This window comes from Phacochoerus africanus, chromosome 15, assembly GCF_016906955.1.
Source record: "Phacochoerus africanus isolate WHEZ1 chromosome 15, ROS_Pafr_v1, whole genome shotgun sequence".
In the NCBI taxonomy this organism is placed as follows: Eukaryota; Metazoa; Chordata; class Mammalia; order Artiodactyla; family Suidae; genus Phacochoerus; species Phacochoerus africanus.
In genome coordinates this window covers 108,081,573-108,105,282 of record NC_062558.1, presented here as the reverse complement: position 1 = coordinate 108,105,282, position 23,710 = coordinate 108,081,573, and the positions used below count along the sequence as shown (strand labels likewise).

The following is a 23,710-nucleotide window of genomic DNA, read 5'->3' as shown; positions in this document are numbered from 1 at the left end:
TAGGAGAAATGCATGGGAATATTTTTTCCTTAAAACAGAAAAAAATCAAAGTATTATTAATAATAATATATGTCTGTATATATGTATGTATGTGAAGGATCAGCTGACCGAGCCTTAATCAGTACAGTGTGATAAATACCGACCCACTGACTATAGCTTTACTGAGTAGGGCCCTTCATCTTCTGGGTCTTCTCTCACCAAGTCCTGTCTTGGCCCTGGATGGAGGATCAGCCTACATTCCTTTTTATTTTTACTTTTTTTTTTTGGCTTTTTTAGGTCCCCACCTGCGGCATATGAAGATTCCCAGGATAGGGGTCCAATCGGAGCTGTAGCTGGCGACCTACACCAGAGCCACAGCGACGCCAGATCCGAGCCGCGTCTGCAACCTACAGCACAGCTCATGGCAACGCTGGATCCTTAACCCACTGAGCGAGGCCAGGGATCGAACCCACAACCTCATGGTTCCTAGTCAGATTCCTTCCGCTGCGCCACGATGGGAACTCCTCAGCTTACATTCTTATATCGTGATTTATCACAGTTCTGGTCCCGGAGGGTCCTTGATTCAGCAGATGGAGCAGCTTGTCACGTGGTCTGGGTCTTACCTGCCTCCTTGGGTAGATTCCGTTTCTCTGATTTCTGTGTTTGGGGGGGTGGGGTGCTTTAATTTTGTCTCCTCTTCTCTGTCAAAGTTGAAACTGAAATGGGGATGCCTAAGGTAGCTGTTAAAGGTCTCTCTCCAAGGACATGAAAACTATGTAGTTTCAGCCTTTAGAAGTTTAAATAAGATTAATGGTTTCCCTGGAAAACTGGAGGGGGCAGATGTCAGGAACAGAGTCAGCTCTGCGTCAGGATTTGCCCCCTTGTGAAACAATGGTCCTTATTTGTCTCTCTTTAGTATGGCTATTTTTAAAAATGCACAACTTCAACAATTATCAGCCTATGACCAATTGGAAACAATGGGACGCTTGTGAAAACCTTTATTCAGGCCTTCTGTGCGTGATGTATTCCCAGAAAGGACAGGTTCGGTTTCGGCTGGGGCTGGCCAGGCTGCCGCCCTGGAAGCTCACAGAATATGCGTACAGCGCAGGTTCTGCAAGGAGCTGCACAGCCGGCTTCCCAAGGGCAAGTCCCTCAGCAGAAAGAGCCAGGCCCCAGCCTTGGCACTTCCAAATGCTCAGTGACCTTCCTGCACACCTGCCAGGGGACATTACCCCTGCCTGCTTTGTCCTTTAACTGGAGGTCGGGCCCTGGGGCTGTCCAGCGCTCTAAGACTGGTTTCAGACCAGAGAATTATCTTGACCTGATGGAAAATTCGGGGGCTAGGTCTTCGGTCTGGCCCAGTTCTCGTGTAATCGGGTCTAGCTGATGTTAGAACCTGGACCTGGATCCAGGGCCCGGTGGGTGTCTGGAGTTAACTTCAGCCTGTGGAATGTCTCCATACAGAAAACGAGGCTGTGCGTTGATTTGCTCGAAGACTCTTTTCCTCCAAAGTTAAGTTTCAGATGATTCATGAAACGTTCGGCCTGGCGAAATCATTTGTAAAATCTCGTTCACTGGCGAGTCACACTGGGGTTTGCCGTTGATCTGGTCCGCTTGGTATGTCGCAGAGAATTTCATAATATTGTTATTTTTCAAGGTCTGAATGAATGTTCCCTTGGCTTCAGCTGATGTTTTTCAAGTTTCCTTTGTAGACCGACCTTCTGAAAAAGAATCCCAAATGCCTGAAAGTTTTCTTTAAAAAAGAAAAAAGAAAAACTGTTTAGACCGTTATCTATAAATATACCGTATTTTTAATTTTGTGTAATTGTACATTTCATGAAAGGCTGTCAGCTTCAAAGAGAAAGCGAAGAGGAGCTAACATATGTCTTTGTCTCATTAAAGAATGTGGATCTATTGATGAGTCCTGGGTCTGTCCTCTTGGTGATCATTTTCTCCAATTCCACAAGAACCTGGGGAGCAGGGGAAAGGGCGCCTTTTCTAGGGCCTCTGCTCTCTGGTGAGTACCTGGCTCCAGGACAGAGCTCCCTCCGACCCAGAAAGTCATGAGCAGATCTAAAGAGGGCTTCAGAGTTGCCCCCTTTCTTGGACCCAAACAGGTTGAAAATCTGAGAACATAATTGTGGAGCTGCTGGAGCCAAGCTCAGCATGATAAACACACCCCCATCCCGCGTGCCCCCCTCTGTCTCTCAGCAGCTCTCCCCATCAGGTTTTGAGATGGAGTCTGAGGACCACATGTGCCATCCAAAATCAAAGGTCCTGGCTCCTCAAAGGGGCTCCCTGTGTTCTGGGAACCACTCCTTGCACTCTCCCCTCCAGGCCTAGGGGGCTGTGATGCTCTGCCCATCTAACTGCGTGGTCCCCTGGGGGAAATTTTTTTTTTTTCTTTTTGCTATTTATTGGGCCGCTCCCGCGGCATATGGAGATTCCCAGGCTAGGGGTCCAGTCGGAGCTGTAGCTGCCAGCCTACGCCAGAGCCACAGCAACGTGGGATCCGAGCTGCGTCCGCAACCTACACCACAGCTCACGGCAATGCTGGATCGTTAACCCACTGAGCAAGGGCAGGGACCGAACCCGCAACCTCATGGTTCCTAGTCGGATTCATTAACCACTGCACCACGACGGAAACTCCCCCTGGGGGAAATTTTTATACATAGTCCTTTTCGTAAGCCCTCCTTAACTATAACTAATTGAACACATCCCTCATTTCCTGTGGGGCCCCTGGCTGATACAGGGTCATTTCTAACACAAGGACAGAGATGCCCGCTAATCAAAGACTGTCTTATGAGTTTGACCAGATAGAGATTTTAGGATGTGTTTGGAGTTTTGTGTGTCATATCAGGGAAGGGTGTGGGACCATGTTTTTTTTTTGTTTTTTTTTTTTTTGCCTTACCCAAGGCATGTGGAAATTCCCTGCCCAGGGATCGAACTTGCACCACCACAGTGCCTGGAGCCACAACAGTGACAATGCTGGATCCTTAAGCTGCTGAGCCACAAGGGAACTCCTGGGACCATGTTTTTAAAAACACTCAGCTGTAACGCAAAATGATTTAACACATGCAGCTGTTTTGTGTTATATGTACAGGGTCAAGTTTTCATGACCTTTCTGCCCTTTGCTGTCACTGGTACCTAAAGGATGAGCTCCAGTGGTGCGAGGGTGTGGATGCTTGATGTGTCGGTTTGTCAAGATGGGGTCGCTTATGCCAAAACAACAAAAAAACCACTCTGACGTGTCAGGGTTCTTACAGGAGAGAGACCTATTTCTTGCCCACACTATATGTTCGTCTCTTTTATCTGGAAGCCCCTCCATCCCACTCTCAGTCAGGAGTGGCCTGATGGCGCAGCGGCTGCCGGGAACTTGCTGATTTCTGTGGCGGAGGGAAGCAGTGTGACAAAGCACACGCCAGCTCTTAGAACCACCCGGCAGTGACACATCACTTCCACTCACATGTCACTGGCCAGAGCAACTCACGGAGCTGCCCCTAACTTCACAGTAAGGACGAAATGACCTAAAGATGTCTGGTGGGTCCCACCAGTGACTCTCACAGGTGACATTCATAGATGGGGAAGTGACCAGAACCCTTCTGTCTGTTTTCACACTGTCCCTCATCACTGCTTCCTTACTGATTTTTTACTTTTTCTTTGTAGGGTATCACCTGCAGCATATGGAAGTCAAATAGGGGTCGAATCGGAGCTACAGCTGCCGGCTGTTGCCATAACTACAGCAACGCAGGATCTGCACTGTAACTGCCACCTACACCACAGTTTATGGCAGCGCCGGATCTTTGACCCACTTAGTGAGGCCAGGGATCAAACCCGCATCTCTGACCCTATGTCAGGTCCTTAACCTGCTAAACCACAACGGGAACTCTTCATATGCATCTTAAATGCCATCTCCCAGACAGTCTGAAGCAGCTGCCTCCTGGTCACTCCAGTCCCTCTTCCCTTCCTCCCCGCTTGCTCTTCTACAGTCATTTTCACTTGTTCTTTTTTTAAAAATATTTTTATTTTTTTGTCTTTTCTAGGGCCACTCCCGCGGCATACGGAGGTTCCCAGGCTAGGGGTCCAGTCGGAGCTGTAGCCGATGGCCTACGCCAGAGCCACAGCAACTCGGGAATCGAGCCGCATCTGCGACCTACACCACAGCTCACGGCAATGCCAGATCCTTACCCAATGAGTGAGGCCCAGGATTGAACCCGCAACCTCATGGTTCCTAGTCGGATTGGTTAACCACTGCACCATGACGGGAACTCTGATTTTCACTTGTTCTGATGGCTGTTGGTCTGCGCTCCCTGAATACCTTCCCTAAGAGTTGGGGTCTCATTTGTCTTCATCACCAAGCCCAGGACAGTGCCCAGGATAATGCTTGGCCTGTAGACCAAGGGTTAAAAAGGGTTGTTGAGTAAATGAACAAATACACTCAATGAAACCACCAAATTATTGGTTTAATCTTGTTGTTTTGTTAACGTGAGACTGCAATTCCTCCCTTGTTTTATTTTTATTTGTTTAATTATTTACTTTTTAGGGCTGCACCCACAGCATATGGAGGTTCCCAGGCTAGGGGTCCATTTGGAACTGTAGCCACTGGCCTACGCCACAGCCACAGCAACACGGGATCCAAGCCTCGTCTGCAAACTACACCACAGCTCACGGCAACGCTGGATCCTTAACCCACTGAGCGAGGCCAGGAATTGAACCTGCAACCTCATGGTTCCTAGTCGGATTCGTTTCTGCTGTGTCACGATGGGAACTCCCCCTCCCTTGTTTTAAAGATGCAACTCCTGGAGTTCCCATCGTGGCTCAGTGGTCAACGAACCCGACTAGGAACCATGAGGTTGTCGGTTCGATCCCTGGCCTCGCTTTCCTGTGGCTGTGGTGTAGGCCAGCGGCTACAGCTCCAATTGGACCCCTAGCCTGGGAACCTCCACATGCTGCAGGTGCGGCCCTACAAAACGCAAAAAGTAAATAAATAAGGAAGAAACTTCCTAACAGAGAGCTCTTAAGAAATATAAGGCCTCCCTCGTCAATGCTTCCTCCACCAAAAATGTGCAAACGAAAGAGGGTGAGGCTACATTCAAGGGCGTGCGCTCTCCGTGGCAGCTATAGCCCCGCCTCCAACACAGAGCAGGCTGCACCCCCCACCTCCCAGGCTTCCCTACATCGACACAGGTAATGTGTTGACTCCATCACTGCGGGGACGGTGGGCAGTGCCACTGCCTGGCAGCTGGGGATGGAGTGGCCAACCCAGCCTCACTCGGCCTGTGTAACCCATTGTCTCTAAAGAGCAGCTGGCTGCAGAAGCCACCAAGGTCTCAGGCCAGCTGTGGGCTCTTTGCTGAGGTGAAGGGGTAACCATGGAAGAGGCTTGAAAAGTCAGTAAGGACCAAAAATGACTGCGAAGTGATTAGATGACCCGGGGCCTTCCACGGTGGCCATGACACAGGAGACCGTCTTCCCCGGGGGATGGGCCAAGGACTCAGCTACTCCCCTGACCATAAATGGCTTGGCCAGCATTCTCTTGGAGCCACCTCTTGCTCTGTCACCCTTGCTCTCCCAGCTGGATGGTCCTACAAATGCAAGACACACGCCAACAACACAAGCAAGAAAGGAGCTTGCCAAGGGCAGTGTTCAGAGAAGGCTCCTGGGAGGCTGTCGGAAATGGTGAGTGAGAGCTTGCATCTTTCCTCTGCCTAACCTTCATTTCTCACCATAAAAAACAATCCCTGGGCTTTTGAAGCTCACATCTCCCAATTCAAATATAAATGTACCCTTGATGCAAGGAAGTTAAGGAGCTTGGCTTTTTAAATTATTTTCCCATATGCAAAATACTAATTCTCATCTAATATTTGCTGACCCCATCTCATATTTTAATATTAAGGTTTTGTTTTTAGCCCCCCACGTACAAAGGTGAAAAGTGAATATTTCGGCTAAATCCCTTTCCCAGTCAAAGCAATGGGTCAGATCAATGCCTTTCTTCTTATTTGTTCAGTGTGCCTTTGGCTACATGATCAGCCACAGAGATATTGAGAAGTTGCATCAGAAACTACTCACCTTTCTAACTGACTAGTGATACGTGTTTGGTTGTGACTCAATTGCATGAAATTTGCTAAGTTTAGAAAGGCTGCTGGGATTCCTTTATTAAAGAGATTATGAAAAGTGCAGGTGTTGGAGTTGAGTGATCAAATTCAACCCAGCCTCTCCCACTTCCCATCTGGGGACCTTGAGAGACCCGTCCTGGTCACAGTCCCTTCACCTGTGAGGTAGAGATGAGAGTGTTTCCCTTACAGGGACTTTGTGAGTGCAGAGTGTGACACACAGCATGCCTTCAATTACAGTGAGTAGTTATCCGTCCCCCTTCCCATCACAAACAGCAAACTCATAATGAGTGACCCCCAGCCACTGAGATCCTCATGTGCCTTCAGAACCGTTATATAGGTATTCCCCTTGTGGCTCAGTGGTTAACGAATCCAACTAGGAACATGAGGTTACAGGTTCAATCCCTGGCCTTGTTCAGTGGGTTAAAGATCCAGTGTTGCCGTGAGCTATGGTGAAAGTTGCAGACATGGCTCAGATCCTGCCTTGCTGTGGCTGTGGCGTAGGCCGGTGGCTACAGCTCTGATTAGACCCCTAGCCTGGGAACCTCCATATGCCATGGGTGCGGCCCTAGAAAAGGCAAAAAAAAAAAAAAACAACAAACAAACAAACAAAAAAAAAAAACCGTTATGTAGACCTCACATAGTGCCTGTACCAAATTCTAGTACTTTGAATATTGCTAATCCACGTTGGCATCTCCATCCAACAAGATCTTCCCAGGGCCTTCCCTGGGCCTTGCTCTGTGCTGGCCAGGCCATGAAGAAGATAGCACCTCGCATGCATATTTTATAATTTGGGAAGAGCTGCCACAGATATTTTTTGGGGGGGAGGTGCTTATCTTATGAGATGGGCAGGGCAAGTTAATAATATCCCCATTTTGAGGATGAAAAAACTGCCCCTGGGAGAGAGAATAGATTTGTTGTAAGGAAATGGAGACCAGAGAGCTGGAGTCACTTTTCCCAGGCCACACAGCTATGAAGTGGCTGAGTCTGGACTTGAACTGAGATCAGGAGACTCCAAGCCCAGGGATGCCTTGCCCCCCCCTGCTGCCTTTCTAAAGAACACTGCCTCAGATTCTTCTCCACCCATATTTTCGTGATTTTTTTTTTCCTCTGTAAGAGCACCGTAGTGTGTTTCTGCAAGATATGAATGCCTTTCTGAAACTGGCCAAAATCTTCGTCATCCAAATGTTGATAAACAGCACCTGCAATGGCCCACTTGTTGCTGCTCTTCGCTTCTGCTGTCCCCCCAAAGAAGCCTTTGTCCTGGGCCTGCTGACATCAGTACCCAGGCTCACTGATGAGATAAGGCTTTGGGCAGCTGTGTTTGATGCAGTGACCACGCAGGGTCCTCTGGGAGCTTGGTTGGCATTAGCATGAGGAGCAGTGGTTAGGTCTCTGGAACAAGATGACCCTGATCTGAGGTGGCCCAGCTGTCCCTCTTGCTCTAATACTATCCTGGAAGAGGAGGTGGAAAGTGCTGTGAGCCTGGGGGCTCTGGTTATTCAGCAGAAACTAGAGGAGATGCGAGGAAGCCTGTAATGTGGTAGAAAAAAGCTGTCACCAAAGACCCAGGGTCTGGTGACAGCTAGTGAGCTTGGGAAACCCATTCAAATTCTCGTGTTGATTTTCTTCCCGGTAAAGTGATGGCCCCCTGTTGCTAAGAGACAGAGAAGATAACAGTTGCCATGGAAGCGTGCTGGCTGGCTGGGGCCATCCTAATTGGAAGACATAGTCTCTGGGGCAGGGGGTACAGGATGGTAGGTGCTTAAAACATTTCTGTCCCCAAAAGAGTTTCTCACGTATTAACCTATCTGAATTCCCGCCTCCCAGTAAGCCAGCTAAAGTATGTGTTTCATCAGTTTTGTGTACATCAGGACTGTCTTCTCTAGAACTATCTTTCAGGTTGGATTGGAGTCACATGGACCAGCCTATTTTAAGAGATGAGCTCTAACGGTTCTCATTTGTCCATGAGGCAATTTCTCAGAGGTCCCTGGGCCTCTGTTTCTTCTTTTTGTTTGTTTGTTTGTTTTGCCTTTTTAGGACCGCACCGGCAGCATATGGAATTTTCCAGGCTAGGGATCAAATCGGGGCTGCAACCGCTTGTCTATGCCACAGTCACAGCAACGCTGGATCTGAGCCACGTCTGCAACCTACACCACAGGGCACGGCAATGCCAGATCCCTGACCCACTGATCCAGGCCAGGGATCGAACCTGCGTCCTCATGGATGTTAGTCGGATTCGTTTCCACTGAGCCGCAGCAGGAACTCCCAAGTTTCCTCTTCTTTACATGGCAGTTTTGAGATAGATGATGTTGGAGACACTTCAGGCCTGAAATGTTAGGATTCTTTTGGATTCTCAAACCCTTCCCAATCTTCCCATGGTTGGGTAACATTTAATTTTAAAACTTAGCAAACACCTGGCTCCTAGAGCGACACAACAGGGTCGTGGGAGGCTTCAGGAAGATCAGGAGCTGGAGTTTAAGTCAAGCTGTGGGGGACCAAGGGGCTGGGTCTCCTCCCAGGAGTGAGTTGCCGGAGCAGGTGTTTTTTTGGAACCCCTGGGGATCTTCCACCCTAAGCAGAAAGTGCCATCCCGTCACAGATTCCTTCTCTGAAAGGAATTCCAGGGGGAAAAAAGCAATTTTTAGCACTCTGCTGCCCTTCTAGTAATAATTTTGCTGCCATGTTGTGTCAGGACCCCTCAGGCAATAGCTTCACTGGCTGGTCCTTTAATCCAGCCCTGTTGAGAACCTGGGAGGACAGCGAGGGCGAGACCACCTTGATGCCGAGGGAGGAACTCCTGACCTCGGGACCCGCCTCTCCCCTGCCTTCTCTGGAGCCAAGATTGGGTGGGGAGGCGGGGACCGATGGAGCCTGTGGGGTCGGTAAATTCTCTTGGAATCCACGGGGGTCAGTGATGTGTGCTGGATTGGTTAGGGGCCTGGCTGACCATCCCCAGCACTGTAACGTTTCCTTCTCTCTTCTAGAGTTTTTCACTGAACTTCACGCTCCCCGCCAACACAGTGAGTACCGTGGTCCCCATTCACCAGGCAGCTCGGCCAAGAGCAGTGCAGAGTTTATCCCAGGCCTCCAGAACACCGTGGCTTGAAGCTCATGTAGAGAGAGACTTAACACAGGTTTCAAAGGCACCCTGAAGGAGTTCCCATCGTGGCGCAGCAGAAACGAATCCGACTAGCGACCATGAGGTTGTGGGTTCGATCCCTGGCCTTGCTCAGGGGGTTAAGGATCCGGCATTGCAGACGCGGCTTGGATCTGGCATTGCTGTGGCTCTGCCATAGGCCAGCGGTTACAGCTCCAATTGGACCCCTAGCCTGGGAACCTCCATATGCCTCCCACAACGAAGGCACCATGAAGAGTTGGGAGGGTGCCAAGAGAAATATTTTCACTTCTAAAGATTATCAATATACCTTTTGAAAAGGAAAGTAGCAAAAAACCAAAACATTGAACTGCTCTCCGCAGAAAACACTGGGGCCACTCCTTCTGGTCCTGTTTCAGTGAACATCAATGTTGACTTTTGCTGTCTTTGTACCATAGTTTTCTTCCTCTACCTATAATTTGGTATGATAAAGGTTTCCCATCAGCCTTTATAACCGTAGCTGAGAATAGTCACACGCTATTTCTTCAAGTGAATTATTTCTTTCAATGATTAATCACAATTAGGAACAGACACAGGTAGAGATAAATCTTCGTCGGCACTTGAGATGATTTCCTTGGAATGTAGTCTAGAAGCGGAATTATTAGGTCAATAAGAAGGAACATTTTATGACTCTGGATTATGATACTTAGTTGTGAGTCCAAATGGAGATTTTCTTTTCTTTTTTTTTGGGGGGGTGGGGTTTAGGGCCACACTTGTGGCATATGGAGGTGCCACAGGCTAGGGATCTAATTGGAGCTACAGCTGCCAACCTATGCCACAGCCACAGCCACATGGGATCCGAGCTGCATCTGTGACCTACACCATGCCTCATGGCAACGCCAGATCCTTAACCCACTGAATGAGGCCAGGGATCGAACCTGCGTCCTCATGGATGCTAGTCAGATTCACTCCCGCTGAGCCACAATGGGAACTCCCCAAGTAGAGATTTTCAGTTGCTGATGGTGGACAGTTTTAATCCAGAATTGATCCTCTATCTTCTATCGTCATGTTGTGTAAAGACAACACTTACTCCAGGATTGTTTTCTGACCGGAAGGGCTGCCATGATAGAGCTAGGCATTTTCCTAGCCCAGTTTTGGTTGGTTTTGGTTGTGCCAAATTTTCCTAATAAATTGTGTAGTCATTCAAAAAGAATAAACTGAACCTGCCAAGAAAGAGGACGCCTAAGCCAGTGCTCATGGTTGCTGTAACTTGGGGACATCTTTCTGGAGCACAGCACAGAAAGGTAGGAGCTTCTGGTGCCCACACTGGCTGCCCTCAGGTCTGTCCCCTGACTCTTGCAGCCCCTGCTCCGCCCTCCTGGTGCTGCCCTGTCTTCTGAACCTCCCTGACTCGCTCTGCTCCCTGCTTCAGCCTCTGCCTGTTTCTGCAGACAACTCCCCCGTCTCTCTCCTTACCTGTCAAATCTTTTTACATTGGTCACTTTTTTTTGTCTTTTTTGCCTTTTTTTTTTTTTTTAGGGCCGCACCCACGGCATATGGAGGTTCCCAGGCTAGGGGTCTAATCAGAGCTGTAGCCACTGGCCTACACCAGAGCCACAGCAATGCGGGATCTGAGCTGCATCTGCAACCTACTCCACAGCTCACAGCAATGCTGGATCCTTAACCCACTGAGCAAGGCCAGGGATCGAACCCGCAACCTCATGGTTCCTAGTCAGATTCGTTAACCACTGGGCCACGATGGGAACTCCTAAATTGGTCACTTCTGGAACTTTCTCCCGGCTGCTCAAAGCTAGCAGGTCTATAGAGACCTCAGGTTCTGTCGTATCCTGGCTTGGCCCATCCTATGAAGGTAACTCAGGGAAGCAAGAAGCCTTGCATGGGGCAGTGGGGTGAGACGGAGGCCCTTATGCGGCTGGTCATCACTTGAGGAGCCTTTCCTTGGTTAAGAGCCGATTTCTCTGAGAACGGCCCCTCCTCCCTTTGAGCCTCTGTAGGGCCACAATCATTCCTAGTCTGCCTGGGACTATCTGGCTTTAGCCCTGAGTGCCTCACGACCTCAGCAACTGCTCTGGAAAACCGGGGCTGTTGGCCACCCAACATGGAAGCTCCATTTCTGCCACGTAACCCTTCCCTTGTGGTGCAGCTGGATGACTGGGCATGCCCCCAGCCCTGGGAAGCAGGACATCGTGGACACAGGGCTCATTAGAGCCTCTCTGCAGGGAGGTTGGAATAGGGCTGCCTAGGCAAGTCAGTCCCTGCTGGGCCATACCGAATAGTCAAGTAGAAAAACTGGGTTAAAAAAAAAAAAAAGAAGGGTGTTTCCATCCTGGCTCAGTGGTTAATGAACCTGACGAGTATCCATGAGGACATGGGTTTGATCCCTGGTCTCTCTCAGTGGGTTAAGTAAGGATCTGGTGTTGCCATGAGCTGTGGTGTAGGTTGCAGGTGAGGCTCAGATCCCGAGTTGCTTTGACTGTGGTGTAGGCCGGCAGCTCCAACTCCAATTCAACCCCTAGCCTGGGAACCTCCATAGGCCATGGGTGCAGCCCTAACAAGACAAAAGACAGAAGAAGAAGGAGAAGATGACAACTATCTATAGCAAACGCTGTCAAAAACAAACAATACAAAACAAAACAAAAACCTGGGTTGGGATACTGAATTTGGTCATGGAAGGCAGTGTAGCACAATGGTTAAGAGCTTGGCCCCTGAAGCCTGACCCCTCGACATCTGCCCTGAGGGCTGTGTGACCTCGCACAGGTTACTTCACGTCTCTGTGCTTCATTCTTCTCATCTGTGAAGTGGATCCGTATCCTCCTGCTCACTGGCTGTTGTGAAAAGTAAATGAGTCGATATAGGACAAGTATGTGAACAGCCTGGCACGTGCTAAGGGCTCCCTAAGCATTAGCTGGTACCATCAGCAGTATTCTCGATGGCAGAAAAATCCATCTAGAGAGAGAAGGAAGCAATTAGGCAGAGAAGAGCATAAATAAAAAGCTGTCCTGCCCAGGAGATGGAGAGATGGCAGGAGGAATGGCTTCAGTCCTGACAAGCTTGTCCCTAGCTCCGGGCACTGGAGAAGCCAGATTCTCATAGCCCATGGGCTCCATGAGGCAACCCTGAATTCTTAGAGTTAACTCAAAACCAGCCCAAGTGAATGTTTGTAACCTCAAGATGAAACATCTCACCTGAAACAATATCCACTTCTTCCCATCACCCTGAGAAATAGAAGGTTTTAGGCAGAAGCAGCATGAAGGTAATAAGGGTGGTTGGGTGAGACTGTGTTGCTGTAAAGCAGTTACCATTTAAGTACCAAGTGTCAGCGCCTGGTTAGCCAATCATTCCTTTGATGGGAGCTCCCTGGGAAGGAGGCCTAGGTTGGAACGCAAACATCCAAATTCAGGTTAGATTTATGGCTCTGTGTGAAAGCTTGGAGAAGACCCGTAACTTTCCTGAAATCTGGATCGCTTTATTTTTTTTGCAAAACAGAGACAATACATGCCCAAAGCCCAAGCCCCGGGCCTCCTCTGTCCTCCCTAAGATCGAGGAGAATATTCAATAAATAACAGGTCTGGCCAGAGCTTTGCCCAGTTTAAAGGAATGACAAAAGCTTGTGCTCCTGATGCTCATTTTATCCGTATGACAACCCTAGAGGCGGGTACTAACAGCCCGATTTTATAGAAGAAGAAATGAGTCCCCTTGGCCTGTGAGTGGAGAAATCACCATTTCACCCTGGGACGTGTGACCCCAAGACACATACTCTCTTTCTTTCTTTCTTTCTTTCTTTCCTTTATTTTTTTTTTTTTTTTTGGCTGCACCCAGGGCACATGGAAGTTCCCAGGCCAGAAATAAAACCCACCAGGACCCAGCCTCTTAACCCTGCACTGCACCCCCTGCATGGCCTACAAGTGTTGTTTGCTAAGGCAGAACTTTGTGCGCTGAGATTTGTTGATCCTGAAAAGACTCTCATCTGAAATATCTCACAAATGAGTAAAATCTAGTGCCCTTCCCTGAGTGGAGGTGTGAACTGGAAACTGTCATGTATTCATTCAGTGTGGAATTATCCCGGGAATGTGACTACTTCATGACTTCAGACAGCTGCCAAAGCTATTTGCATGTTTAGAACCAAGTAAGGATTCCTTAAAGAGACTGATCTCCACTAATATTTATATATCTTTATTTTTTTTTCTTTTTAGGGCTGCAACTGCAATATATGAAAGTGCTAAAAACTAGAAATAACATGCTTGACCCAGAAAAGACGATCAAAAAGGATAAATATCACTTACCAGCTGTGTGACCTTCAAGATGTCTTAACCTCTCTGTTCTTCAGTTTCTTTTTTTTTCTTTTTTTTGTCTTTTTAGGGCCACATCTGCGGCATATGGAACTTCCCAGGCTAGGGGTCGAAATGGAGCTGCAGATGCCGGCCTACGCCACAGCCACAGCCACAGCAATGGTGGTTCCAAGCCACATCCTTGACCTCTGCTGCACCTTGCAGCAACACCAGATCCTTAACCCACTGAGCGAGCCTGGGGATCAAACCCACATCCTCATGGGCACTGTGTCAGGTTCTTAACCTGCTGAGCAGCAACAGGGACTCCTAATATTTATATTATTTTCCCTTCTAGCACTGAGGAGGAGGCCCAAAGTAGGCTGGGAAGGATGTGGGGACTTGGGACAAGAGAAAGCCTTTTGAGCTGTCACATGCATTAGGACAAATCCACAGGGAGAATTACGATGACCTCACCTGCATTTCTGATGCTTCTCTCCTTGTAACCAAATTTTATCCTTCTTACCTGAGAAGCCATCAGGGAAGGTTCTATTCGGCAGTCATTGTCATCTGTTGTTTTTTTATTTATTTTATTTTTGCCTTTTTGCCTTTTTCTAGGGTTGCTCCTGAGGCACACGGAGGTTCCCAGGCTAGGGGTCTAATCGGAGCTGTAGACACCGGCCTACGCCAGAGCCACAGCAACGCGGGGTCCGAGCTGCGTCTGCAACCTACACCACAGCTCATGGCAACGCAGGATCCTTAGCCCACTGAGTGAGGCCAGGGATCGAACCCGCAACCTCATGGTTCCTAGTCGGATTCGTTAACCACTGAGCCACGACGGGAACTCCATCTTTTTTTTTTTTTAATAGAAAGTTTGGCAAAGGGATACACTTTAGGTACCATACCCTAACCTTGCACAGACTGTCTCATAGGATATGCATTCTACAGATTTTGGTTTTTTAAAGATGTGTATTCTTTTTCCACACAGACGTCCTCCCCAGTTGTTACCGGTGGAAAAGGAGCGGTAAGTCTAATGCTTAAATGATGGCACCTTGGTCTGGTCATTTAAAAAGTGGGGATAATGCTGGACCCATCTCGGGCATTTGTTTTGAGGATTAAAGATGTCACCAAGCAGTTTTATTTGCCTCAACCAGTGACCAACTCAGGTTAAAGGGGAAGGAGGACACGCAGCATCACGGATGATTTCACAAAGTGTAGAACAAAAGACCTAGACACAAGCATACGACCTTCTATGTGCATCTAGATGGTGTTGAAAAGCAGACGCGACTCACCTATGGTGATGAATGGCAGGTTAGAGGTCACACACGCAGTGACAGGAAGGAAGCCTGAGAGGGACTGGGGGTGGTGGGGGGCTGGTTAGGTTCTGTTTCTTCATCTGGGTGCTGATTACATGGGTGCATTCATCATGTGAAAATCATCACATATAAAAATCATATGTATATTTGTTTCTTGGTCTTTTTGTGTTTTTAGGGCCGCACCAGCGGCATAGGGAGGTTCCCAGGCCAGGGGTCCAATTGGAGCTGTAGCCCCCGGCCTACGCCACAGCCACAGCCACAGCCACATCAGATCCAAGCCACATCTGTGACCTACACCACAGCTCACGGCAACGCCGGATCCTTCACCCACGGAGTGAGGCTAGGGATCAAACTCGCATCCTCACGGATGTAGTCGGGTTTGCTAACCACTGAGGCGCAACAGGAACTCCCAAGCTATATATTCATAATTTATATACTTTTATGCACGTATACTATTTTTTAATAAAATCACCCCCTTTCCCCCAAATGAAGAATTCAGTATTATATGACAGTTGCACATTTATAGGGATTCTGAACACTGTCTTTGGTTTTTCCAAGTAATCTGCAAATCTGAAAATGTATAGGGCTATAGGCGTGGCTGTTCCCACTCAGATCAAAGCAAAATGGGAATCTGGAAATTAATTGGCTCATGCGTTTGGTGTAAATTTTAAAAATTCATATCAAAATGATGGGGGATACACTGAAACTGTTTACTTTTTTTTTGGTAATAGATGGGAACAGTATCTAATTGTTGCTTTGAACTGTATCTCAGCTTTTCCTGTGTTGATGGGACATTTGTTTTTCTATTCCCAGGAATGGCCTGTTGGTCTTTGTCCAATTTTCTCCTGCGTTATGGCCTTTCCCCAGTTGATTAGAACTATGTACATTGAGTCCTATGAAAATGAGCCCTTTGTCACGTACATTGTACATGAGTATCCCATTACTCTTTTGATTTAGGGCCTGTGCAGGGTTCTGTCTTTTATTTATTTATTTATTGTCTTTTGTCTTTTTCTAGGGCCACACTTGCAGCATATGGAGGTTCCCAGGCTAGGGGTGGAATCGGAGCTACAGGTGCCGGCCTAAACCACAGCCACAGCAACGCAGGATCTGAGTTGCGTCTTTGACCTACACCACAGCTCACAGCAATGCCAGATCCTTAACCCACTGAGCGAGGCCAGGGATCGAACCCCCAACCTCATGGTTCCTAGTCGGATTCATTTCTGCTGCGCCACGATGGGAACTCCTTATTTTATTTTTAATCAATTGAACACTTCCTTTTCCTGGGAGAACCTGACTGTTCTCTCTGTGCAGGACTGTGGGCCCTCTCTGGGATTAGCAGCAGGCATCCCATCCCTGGTGGCCACAGCCCTGCTGGTGGCCTTACTGTTGATTCTGATTCACCGCAGAAGAAGAAGCAGCGAATCCACCGAGGTGATCAGCAGCTTCTTTGGGTCTGGACGTGTTGGCGGGGAATCGTCTTCAAGGAACTGGCTTTGGGCCCAGGGTGTCAGGACCCGAGTCTGTTTTCTGAGGGCAAGAAGGCCAACGTTCCTGGGCCTCGATCTCTGTGTTGGATTCATGGCATTACCTCCAGACAGGGCTGATTCGTCACACAACCTTCAAGTCACTTGAGGATGGTATTTTGGAGGGGGGGGGGGGACAAAAAGTAGCAGCAGAGTGGGATGTTTGTTGCCATGGTGAACACATCCATAAAGTGAGTGTATTTTCTTTCTTTCTTTCTTTCTTTTCAGGGCCATGCCCACAGCATATGGACGTTCCCAGACTAGGGGTCTAATCAGAGCTGTAGCTGCCAGCCTACACCCCAGCTACACGGGATCCAAGCTGCGTCTTTGATCTACATCTCATAGCAACTCTGGATCCTTAACCCACTGATTGAGGCCAGGGATCGAACCTACGTCCTCATGGATGCTAGTCAGATTTGTTTCCGCTGAGCCACGATGGGAACTCCGTGAGTGTGTTTTCTAACCTTGAGGAAAAAGGGGCACAAGCTCCCAAAAAAGGGTGGAAGTGATCTTAGGAAGATAGAAGACGGACACGGAGGTATCTGTCGTAGGGACGTGTCCAGCAGTCTGTGACTCCACTTGTCACATCTGAACACATACCAGTCACAAGAGAATCTACTCACCTCCCCCCTTCCAAACACCACACCGCTCTGGAGACCATGCTTAGAATTCAAAGGCCACCCTGACCCATAACCAAACAGGCTCCACGGCTGTGAAAACACCATGTAGTGTGGACTCTGGGTTCTAATTCCACCCCTATTTATGTACAGTCCTGGTTGTTCTCACACTGGTAAGCATTCACGGGGAGTAGAAAACCTAAGTTCTTTTTTTTTTTTTTGTATTTTTAGGGCTACATCAGAGGTATATGGAGGTCCCCAGGCCAGGGGTCGAATCAGAGCTGTAGCCGCTGGCCTACACCACAGCCACAGCAACGCTGGATCCAAGCCACATCTGCAACATACTCCACAGCTCATGGCAATGCTGGATCCTTAACCCATCGAGCAAGGCCAGGGATCAAACTCACGTTCTCATGGATGCTAGTCGTGTTCGTTAACTGCTGAGCCATGACAGGAACTCCTAGAAAACCTAAGTTCTAACCCTTGCTCTGCCACTTTATGATTTATATGATCCTGGACAAGTGATGACATTTTCTACGCCCGGGTTAGTTCAACTCAAAAATAAGAGTCATAAGAACTACCCCCTAGGGCTCCCTGGTGGCTCATCAGGTTAAGAATCTGTTGTTGTCACTGCAGTGGCTCCGGTCACTGCTGTGGCTCTGGTCACTGCTGTGGCTCAGGTTTGATCCCTGGCCCAGGAACTTCCACAGGTGTCACCAAAAACACAAACAAAAAACCCAACCCACCTTATTTTAAGAGGTAAGCAGAGGAGTTCCCATCATGGCTCAGTGGTAACAAATCCCAACAGGATCCATGAAGACACGGGTTCAATCCCCCACCTTGCTCAGTGGGTTAAGGATCCAGCATTGCCACAAGCTGTGGTATAGGTCACAAACACAGCTTGGATCCCGTGTTGCTGTGGCTATGGTGTAGGTTGGCAGCTACAGCTCCGATTCCACCCCTAGCCTGGAATTTCTATATGCCTCAGGTGCAGTCCTAAAAAGACAAAAACCAAACTAACCAAACAAACAAACAAAAAAAGGTAAGCAGAGTTGTAAGGATCGAATAAGATCCTGGGTACGAAGTGTGCTGACAAGCTGTAAACTTTAAACATGTTAAGAAGTATTATGGTTGTCGGTATTGTTTATTTAAGCAATAGAACCTCAACATTCAGGGCACTTTAAAACCACCTTGGAGGTTACAGAAGTACCAACCACCAAAACCAATTAAATTCTGGGTGAAGGAGCTGTGGCATTAGTACTAAAAAGAAAGCCCAACAGCAAAAAATCCACCATTCAATATTTACTACAGATAATTTCAACCAGATGCTAAAGTAGAAAGCATAGTATGATGAATCTAGTTATCAAACCCAATCTTGTTTCGTCTCCACTCCCCACTTCTCCACACTCTCAACCTGTACTATTTTTGAAATAACTCACAGTTGTATCTCTTGTTTATGGGTTTTTTTGGGGGGTGGGGTGGGGCAGTTATCTGTTTATTTGGTTTTGTTTTGAAAGCTCTCTGGGGAGTTTAATGGTTTTAATCATTATCACGGGCAAATGATGTAACCTTTCATTTCTCCTTCTTTTTAATTTTATTTTTTAAACCAATTTAGGAAATCGAGAGGCCTTGTGAAATTTCAGAAATCTATGACAATCCCAGGGTATCTGAGGTAAGAAGTCTTGGTATAGAATCACTATACATCATTCAGTCAGTGAACAAACCAGGGTCTTAAAGCCTCTTGTGGACAGAAAGTACAGTGCGTGCACTGGTGGTGAAACTCAAGCACAGAGGAGCTTCCCATTACATTTGTATTGGCTGGACAGGAATTCAAGATTGATTTAATATTTAAAAATTAATATCTCTTATTTCACTGACAAAAGAGAAAGATCATGTGACCATCTCCACAAGAGAAGTGAGGTCAAAAAAATTAAACAGCCCTTTGTGATGGGAACTCCTAGCAAGCTACAAATTTAATAGGAACTTTCTTACCTTGAAACTAAACATCTTTTTAAAAAAATTACAGCAAGTATCATACCTAAAGATAACATGTTAATGAATTCTTTTTCATATCAGTAACAAAACAAGGGTGTTTATTAATATCATTTCCACTCAATCCGTACTTTAGGTCCTAGACAATGCAATAGGATAAGAAAAAGAAGTAACACTAACTTCTTGGATGCAGTGGAATCCTTTCACAATGTATATGTATATCAAATAATCACACCATACTCTTTAAATATCTTACAATTTTATTTGTCATTTATACCTCAATAAAGATGAAAAAAATGAAGTAGAGAGCATAAGACTGGAAAAGAAGAAACAAAATCATCATTATCTACAGACTATATGAGTGTCTATATAGGAAAGCCAAATTATCTACAGGTAAATTATTAGCATTAACAAGAGATTTTGACAAGTTTTCTGGATATAAAATCAATATTAAAAATAATTTACATTTCTAAAAATCATTAAAAATGAATTAGAGGAGTTCCCATTGTAGCTCACTGGAAATGAATCTGACTAGGAACTATGAGGTTGCAGGTTTGATCCCTGGCCTTGCTCAGTGGGTTAAGGGTCTGGCATTGCCACGAGCTGCAGTGTAGGTTGCAGACTCGACTTAGATCCTGCACTACTGTGGCTGTGGCGTTCGTAGGCTGGCAGCTGTAGCTCTGATTCGACCCCTGGCATGGGAATCTCCATATGCCACAGGTGTGGCCTTAAAAAGCTAAAAAAAAAAGTAGAATTAGAAAAAGTAATTTTTAAAAATCCCACATGGTAGTGATAATAAAAATATATAACATGATAAGGAATCAATCCAACAAAAACATGTAATCCTTTTACAGAGAATAACGAAACCTTAGTAAAAGATATGAAATAAAACTAATAATGGGAGTTTGTATACAATGCCCCTGGATAGGTAGACTCAACAGCATGCAGATGTCAAAGAACTTCAAATTGATCTATATAATAATCTAATTCCAGTATAAACCCCAATAGATTTTTTTCATAGACCTTATTAAGGTGCTTCTAAAATCTACATAGAAGACAGAAAAAAAATTGTAATACCAACAAACAGATAGAATAGAAAACAAGTAGTGGGAGTTCCTATCATGGCTTAGTGGTTAACGAATCTGACTAGGAACCATGAGGTTGCAGGTTCGATCCCTGGCCTTGCTTAGTGGGTTAAGGATCCTGCCTTGCCGTGAGCTGTGGTGTAGGTTGCAGACGCAGCTTGGATCCCACGTTGCTGTGGCTCTGGCGTAGGCTGGTGGCTACAGCTCTGATTAGACCCTCAGCCTGGGAACCTCCAGATGCCACTAGAGCGGCCCTAGAAAACGCAAAAAAAAAAAAAGCAAAAGAAAAGAAAATAAATAGGAAGAGGGTAGATTAAAACCCAACCATATCAATGATCACATTGAAGATGTCCAATGTCTTGAAAACTCTTTGTTTCAAATGTCTTGTCTGATGTTTGGTTGTTTCAGGCGGGAAGGTAAATCTGGTTGCTGTTACTCCAACTTGACCGGAAGGAGAAGACTTTGCTGTATTTTTTAAAACCTATTTGTTTTTTCAAGAATCCTAGGAGGTCACCCACACATGAGAAGAACATAATGGGAGCAGAAGAAGCCCACATATACGTGAAGACGGTATCAGGCAGCCAGGAGCCCATGCGTGACACGTACCGTCCTGCCGTGGAAATGGAGAGAAGGAGGGGACTTTGGTGGCTTATTCCCAGACTGAGCCTGGAGTGATGCAGCCCAGCCAAGGAGCAGATCCGGGGCTGGAACAGAGCTAAACACACAGGCCTTTGCACTTGGAGTGAGGAGAGACGCCAAGCTGCTTCTTAACCAGTCCAAATTTCATTTGCAGATCTGGAAAAGTTTCAAGTTGATTTTTCTCTTTAGGGGACTGATCTGATAAAGTGCATTCTGACTCTCAGATCTTGGGGTTCAGTGCAATGAATTCATTGTGCTTCCAAAGGGAGCCCTCGGATCCTGTCCTTGAGCCCAGTGGGAACTTGCTTTTCTTGGTGACTGGGCGAAAGGGGTTTGATTTCTCGGTGACTGGCCTCCTGATCTTTTTTCACATCCATTTTCTCAAAAGAGCCATCAGACCTGGCTGCCATGGGAGGGTGGCCAAGGCTAGCATGGTGCAAGCTGGGCTGGGCTATAAAGGGGATGTGTGAGGAGAAGCAGTTCCTTATCTTTGAACCACTCGGGGCAGAAATCACAAGGAGCCACATGTTCCCCAATCACAGGGGCAGCACGTGGCTGCGCATTCACCACTCCCACTTGTGATCGGGGGTATCCAAGGAAGGCAGTTCTGCAGTGGGCTCTGTGTGTGTGTGCTGAAGATAAACAGTGTGGAGGGAAGGCAGAGGTTATTTCAAAAGGTCATTAGCAATGAGGACTATACCCATTTTTGTGGGAGTGGAGAGAAAGGCTCAAGTCCTGGGACGGTCATGGGGAGAAACTCACTAGGAGGAAGCGAGATCAAGAGGCTCTGAGTGGCTGAGGGCCAAAGGGATGGGCCCTGTGACTGTCCTTGTGTCACATTGTGACTGTCAGTAGCATTGAAGCATTGTGATTGTCATCTGAGGGGAGCTGGTGCACAGAGGCAGCTGGTCTGGAGATGCCTTTGCCATCACTTCTGTGAGGAGGCTAATGGGAGTCCCCCTGTGCAGGCCCATCGTCCTCCTGATGAGAGAGCCCGGGTCCAGGGCATCCTGGGGTTCACCCACCAGCTCCCTGGGCCACCTTGATAAGCTGTGGAAACAATCCTCAGGGCCCCTGGTTGCTCAGAAACACACCTCCTCTTCTTCAAATAGCCAAGGAGAGGTTCTACAAACCCACTCACTGCCACGTACCAGCATGCGCCCTTCAAAGCTCCTTGTGACATTCAGTTTTGCGCTAAGTCCACTAGATCTCGTCACCTAACAAGCAGATTTTAAGCAGACGTGCCCAGTGACCCGGATACTTGTGCTTATCTTACATGTTGGGGAGGACTTTGGATTTGCTGAGAACATGACGGTGGCCTTGGCTTTGAGGCTCAGGTGTGAGTTCTGGGGCAGATCAAGAGTCTGAGCTCTGTATGTGCAGAATGGAGAGCGCTGTTTTCGTCCTCCTACCCTTAGGGCTGTTGTGAGTCCCAACAGAAATACGCGCAGGTGATGATAAGTCTTGTGGTCTATAGAATAAGGTGTGACTTGTATTTTTGGACCATTTATTTTAATTCTACTTACAGGCCATTGCTTAGTATCTTTATTTGAAATGGTTTCTACTAAACTAGCAAGGTTCAGTATTTCTGTCACTTTTTTTTCCTGCTCTGATGCACAGAAACTTATTTTGGAATAAAGTAGAAAGTAAAATGGCCATTCTTGTGGACCTACAACATGTCTGTGGTTTTTCTTTGCCTATATTAAAGTAAATGACATTGACTCCTGAGGCTGGAGTCAAGATCATCCCAGACATAGTCCCAGGGCTGGCATGGTCTCGGCTGCCCTGGTGATGGAACTGTTTGTTCCTTCTCGGAAGGCAGATTCTGTTGTAAGGAAAATGATGAGACCAGAAGTCAGATGTTCCGCCTTCCCAACTGGGGCCAGTGCTGGCATTGGGATGACCTTGGGCCAGTTGCACTCTAGAAAATGCAAACTAATCAAAGGTGACGGAAAGCACATCAGTGGTTGCCTGGGGATGGTGGGGCAGGCATGGGTGGGAGGGGGAGAGATTGCAGAGGGGCACAAAGAAACTTTGGGAGGTAATAGATATGTTCTCTATCTTGATGGTGGTGCTAGCATCATGGATGTGTTACACACCCACACTTCTTAAATTGTACACTTTAAACGTACAATTTATTGAATGTTAATTTAACCCCTGTTAAGCTGGGGGGTTTTTTGTTTGTTTGTTTTTGTTTTTGTTTTTAAAGCATCCTAGCCACACAGAGCCACATTCTCTTGTTCTTTATTCAGGATTTTTCCAGGAGAACTAGAAGATTTGAGAATGTGGTGGGTGTCCTGGAAGGACCAATACAGCCTTTCTCTGCAGAAGCTGGAACTAGACAAGAATAGATTCATGTATTCGGTGCCTAAAAGGTGGAATGAAATCCACTTTCAAGGGTTTTCCATGTCAACCTGACCTAGACATCTGCAAAGCTTCCAACATCACTGCAGAAGTATTTTTACCCCAAAGACAGAGAGGATGAGTTACCCAAACTGGAGGCAAATTGGGATAATTTTTATTTTATTTTATTTCTTTTCTCTTTTTGCCTTTTCTAGAGCCACTTCCCATGGCATATGGAGGTTCCCAGGCTAGGGGTCCAATCGGAGCTGTAGACACCAGCCTACCCCAGAGCCACAGCAATGCGGGATCCAAGCAGCATGTGACCTACACCACAGCTCATGGCAACGTCGGATTCTTAACCCACTGAGCGAGGCCAGGGATTGAACCAGCAACCTCATGGTTCCTAGTTGGATTCGTTAACCACTGAGCCACGATGGAAACTCCAAAATTGGGATAATTTTTAAACCTAGATTTAGGAAGATATGAGTTCCCTGAAGTTGTAGGCAAACGCTATTTCGGTATAATCATTACTCAGGGCTGAGGTTCCCTACTTCCCTTCAGAGTCTCAAAGGGACCTGCAACACACCTCCCAACAATTCAATGTAAACAGGAATAATCACAGTTGAAAGTTCGTGACAAAGATTTCTTTGTCTTTCTGACAACTTTTCTTAGGCAACTTGTTCCCACGCTTTTAATACAAACTGCTTTAAAATGAATAAT

General features: G+C 47.0%; 1 protein-coding gene across 1 annotated transcript; it reads left to right on the top strand.

The window, feature by feature from the left end:
* The first annotated feature begins 5,068 nt into the window (after positions 1 to 5,068).
* Positions 5,069 to 22,319, top strand: OPALIN (oligodendrocytic myelin paranodal and inner loop protein). Its single transcript, XM_047760951.1, has 6 exons — positions 5,069 to 5,658; positions 9,080 to 9,115; positions 14,464 to 14,499; positions 16,103 to 16,222; positions 18,547 to 18,603; positions 20,507 to 22,319. The coding sequence occupies exons 1-6, from the start codon at positions 5,461 to 5,463 to the stop codon at positions 20,681 to 20,683; spliced, it is 624 nt and encodes a 207-aa protein (XP_047616907.1). The 5' UTR covers positions 5,069 to 5,460; the 3' UTR covers positions 20,684 to 22,319.
* Positions 22,320 to 23,710: the final 1,391 nt, after the last annotated feature.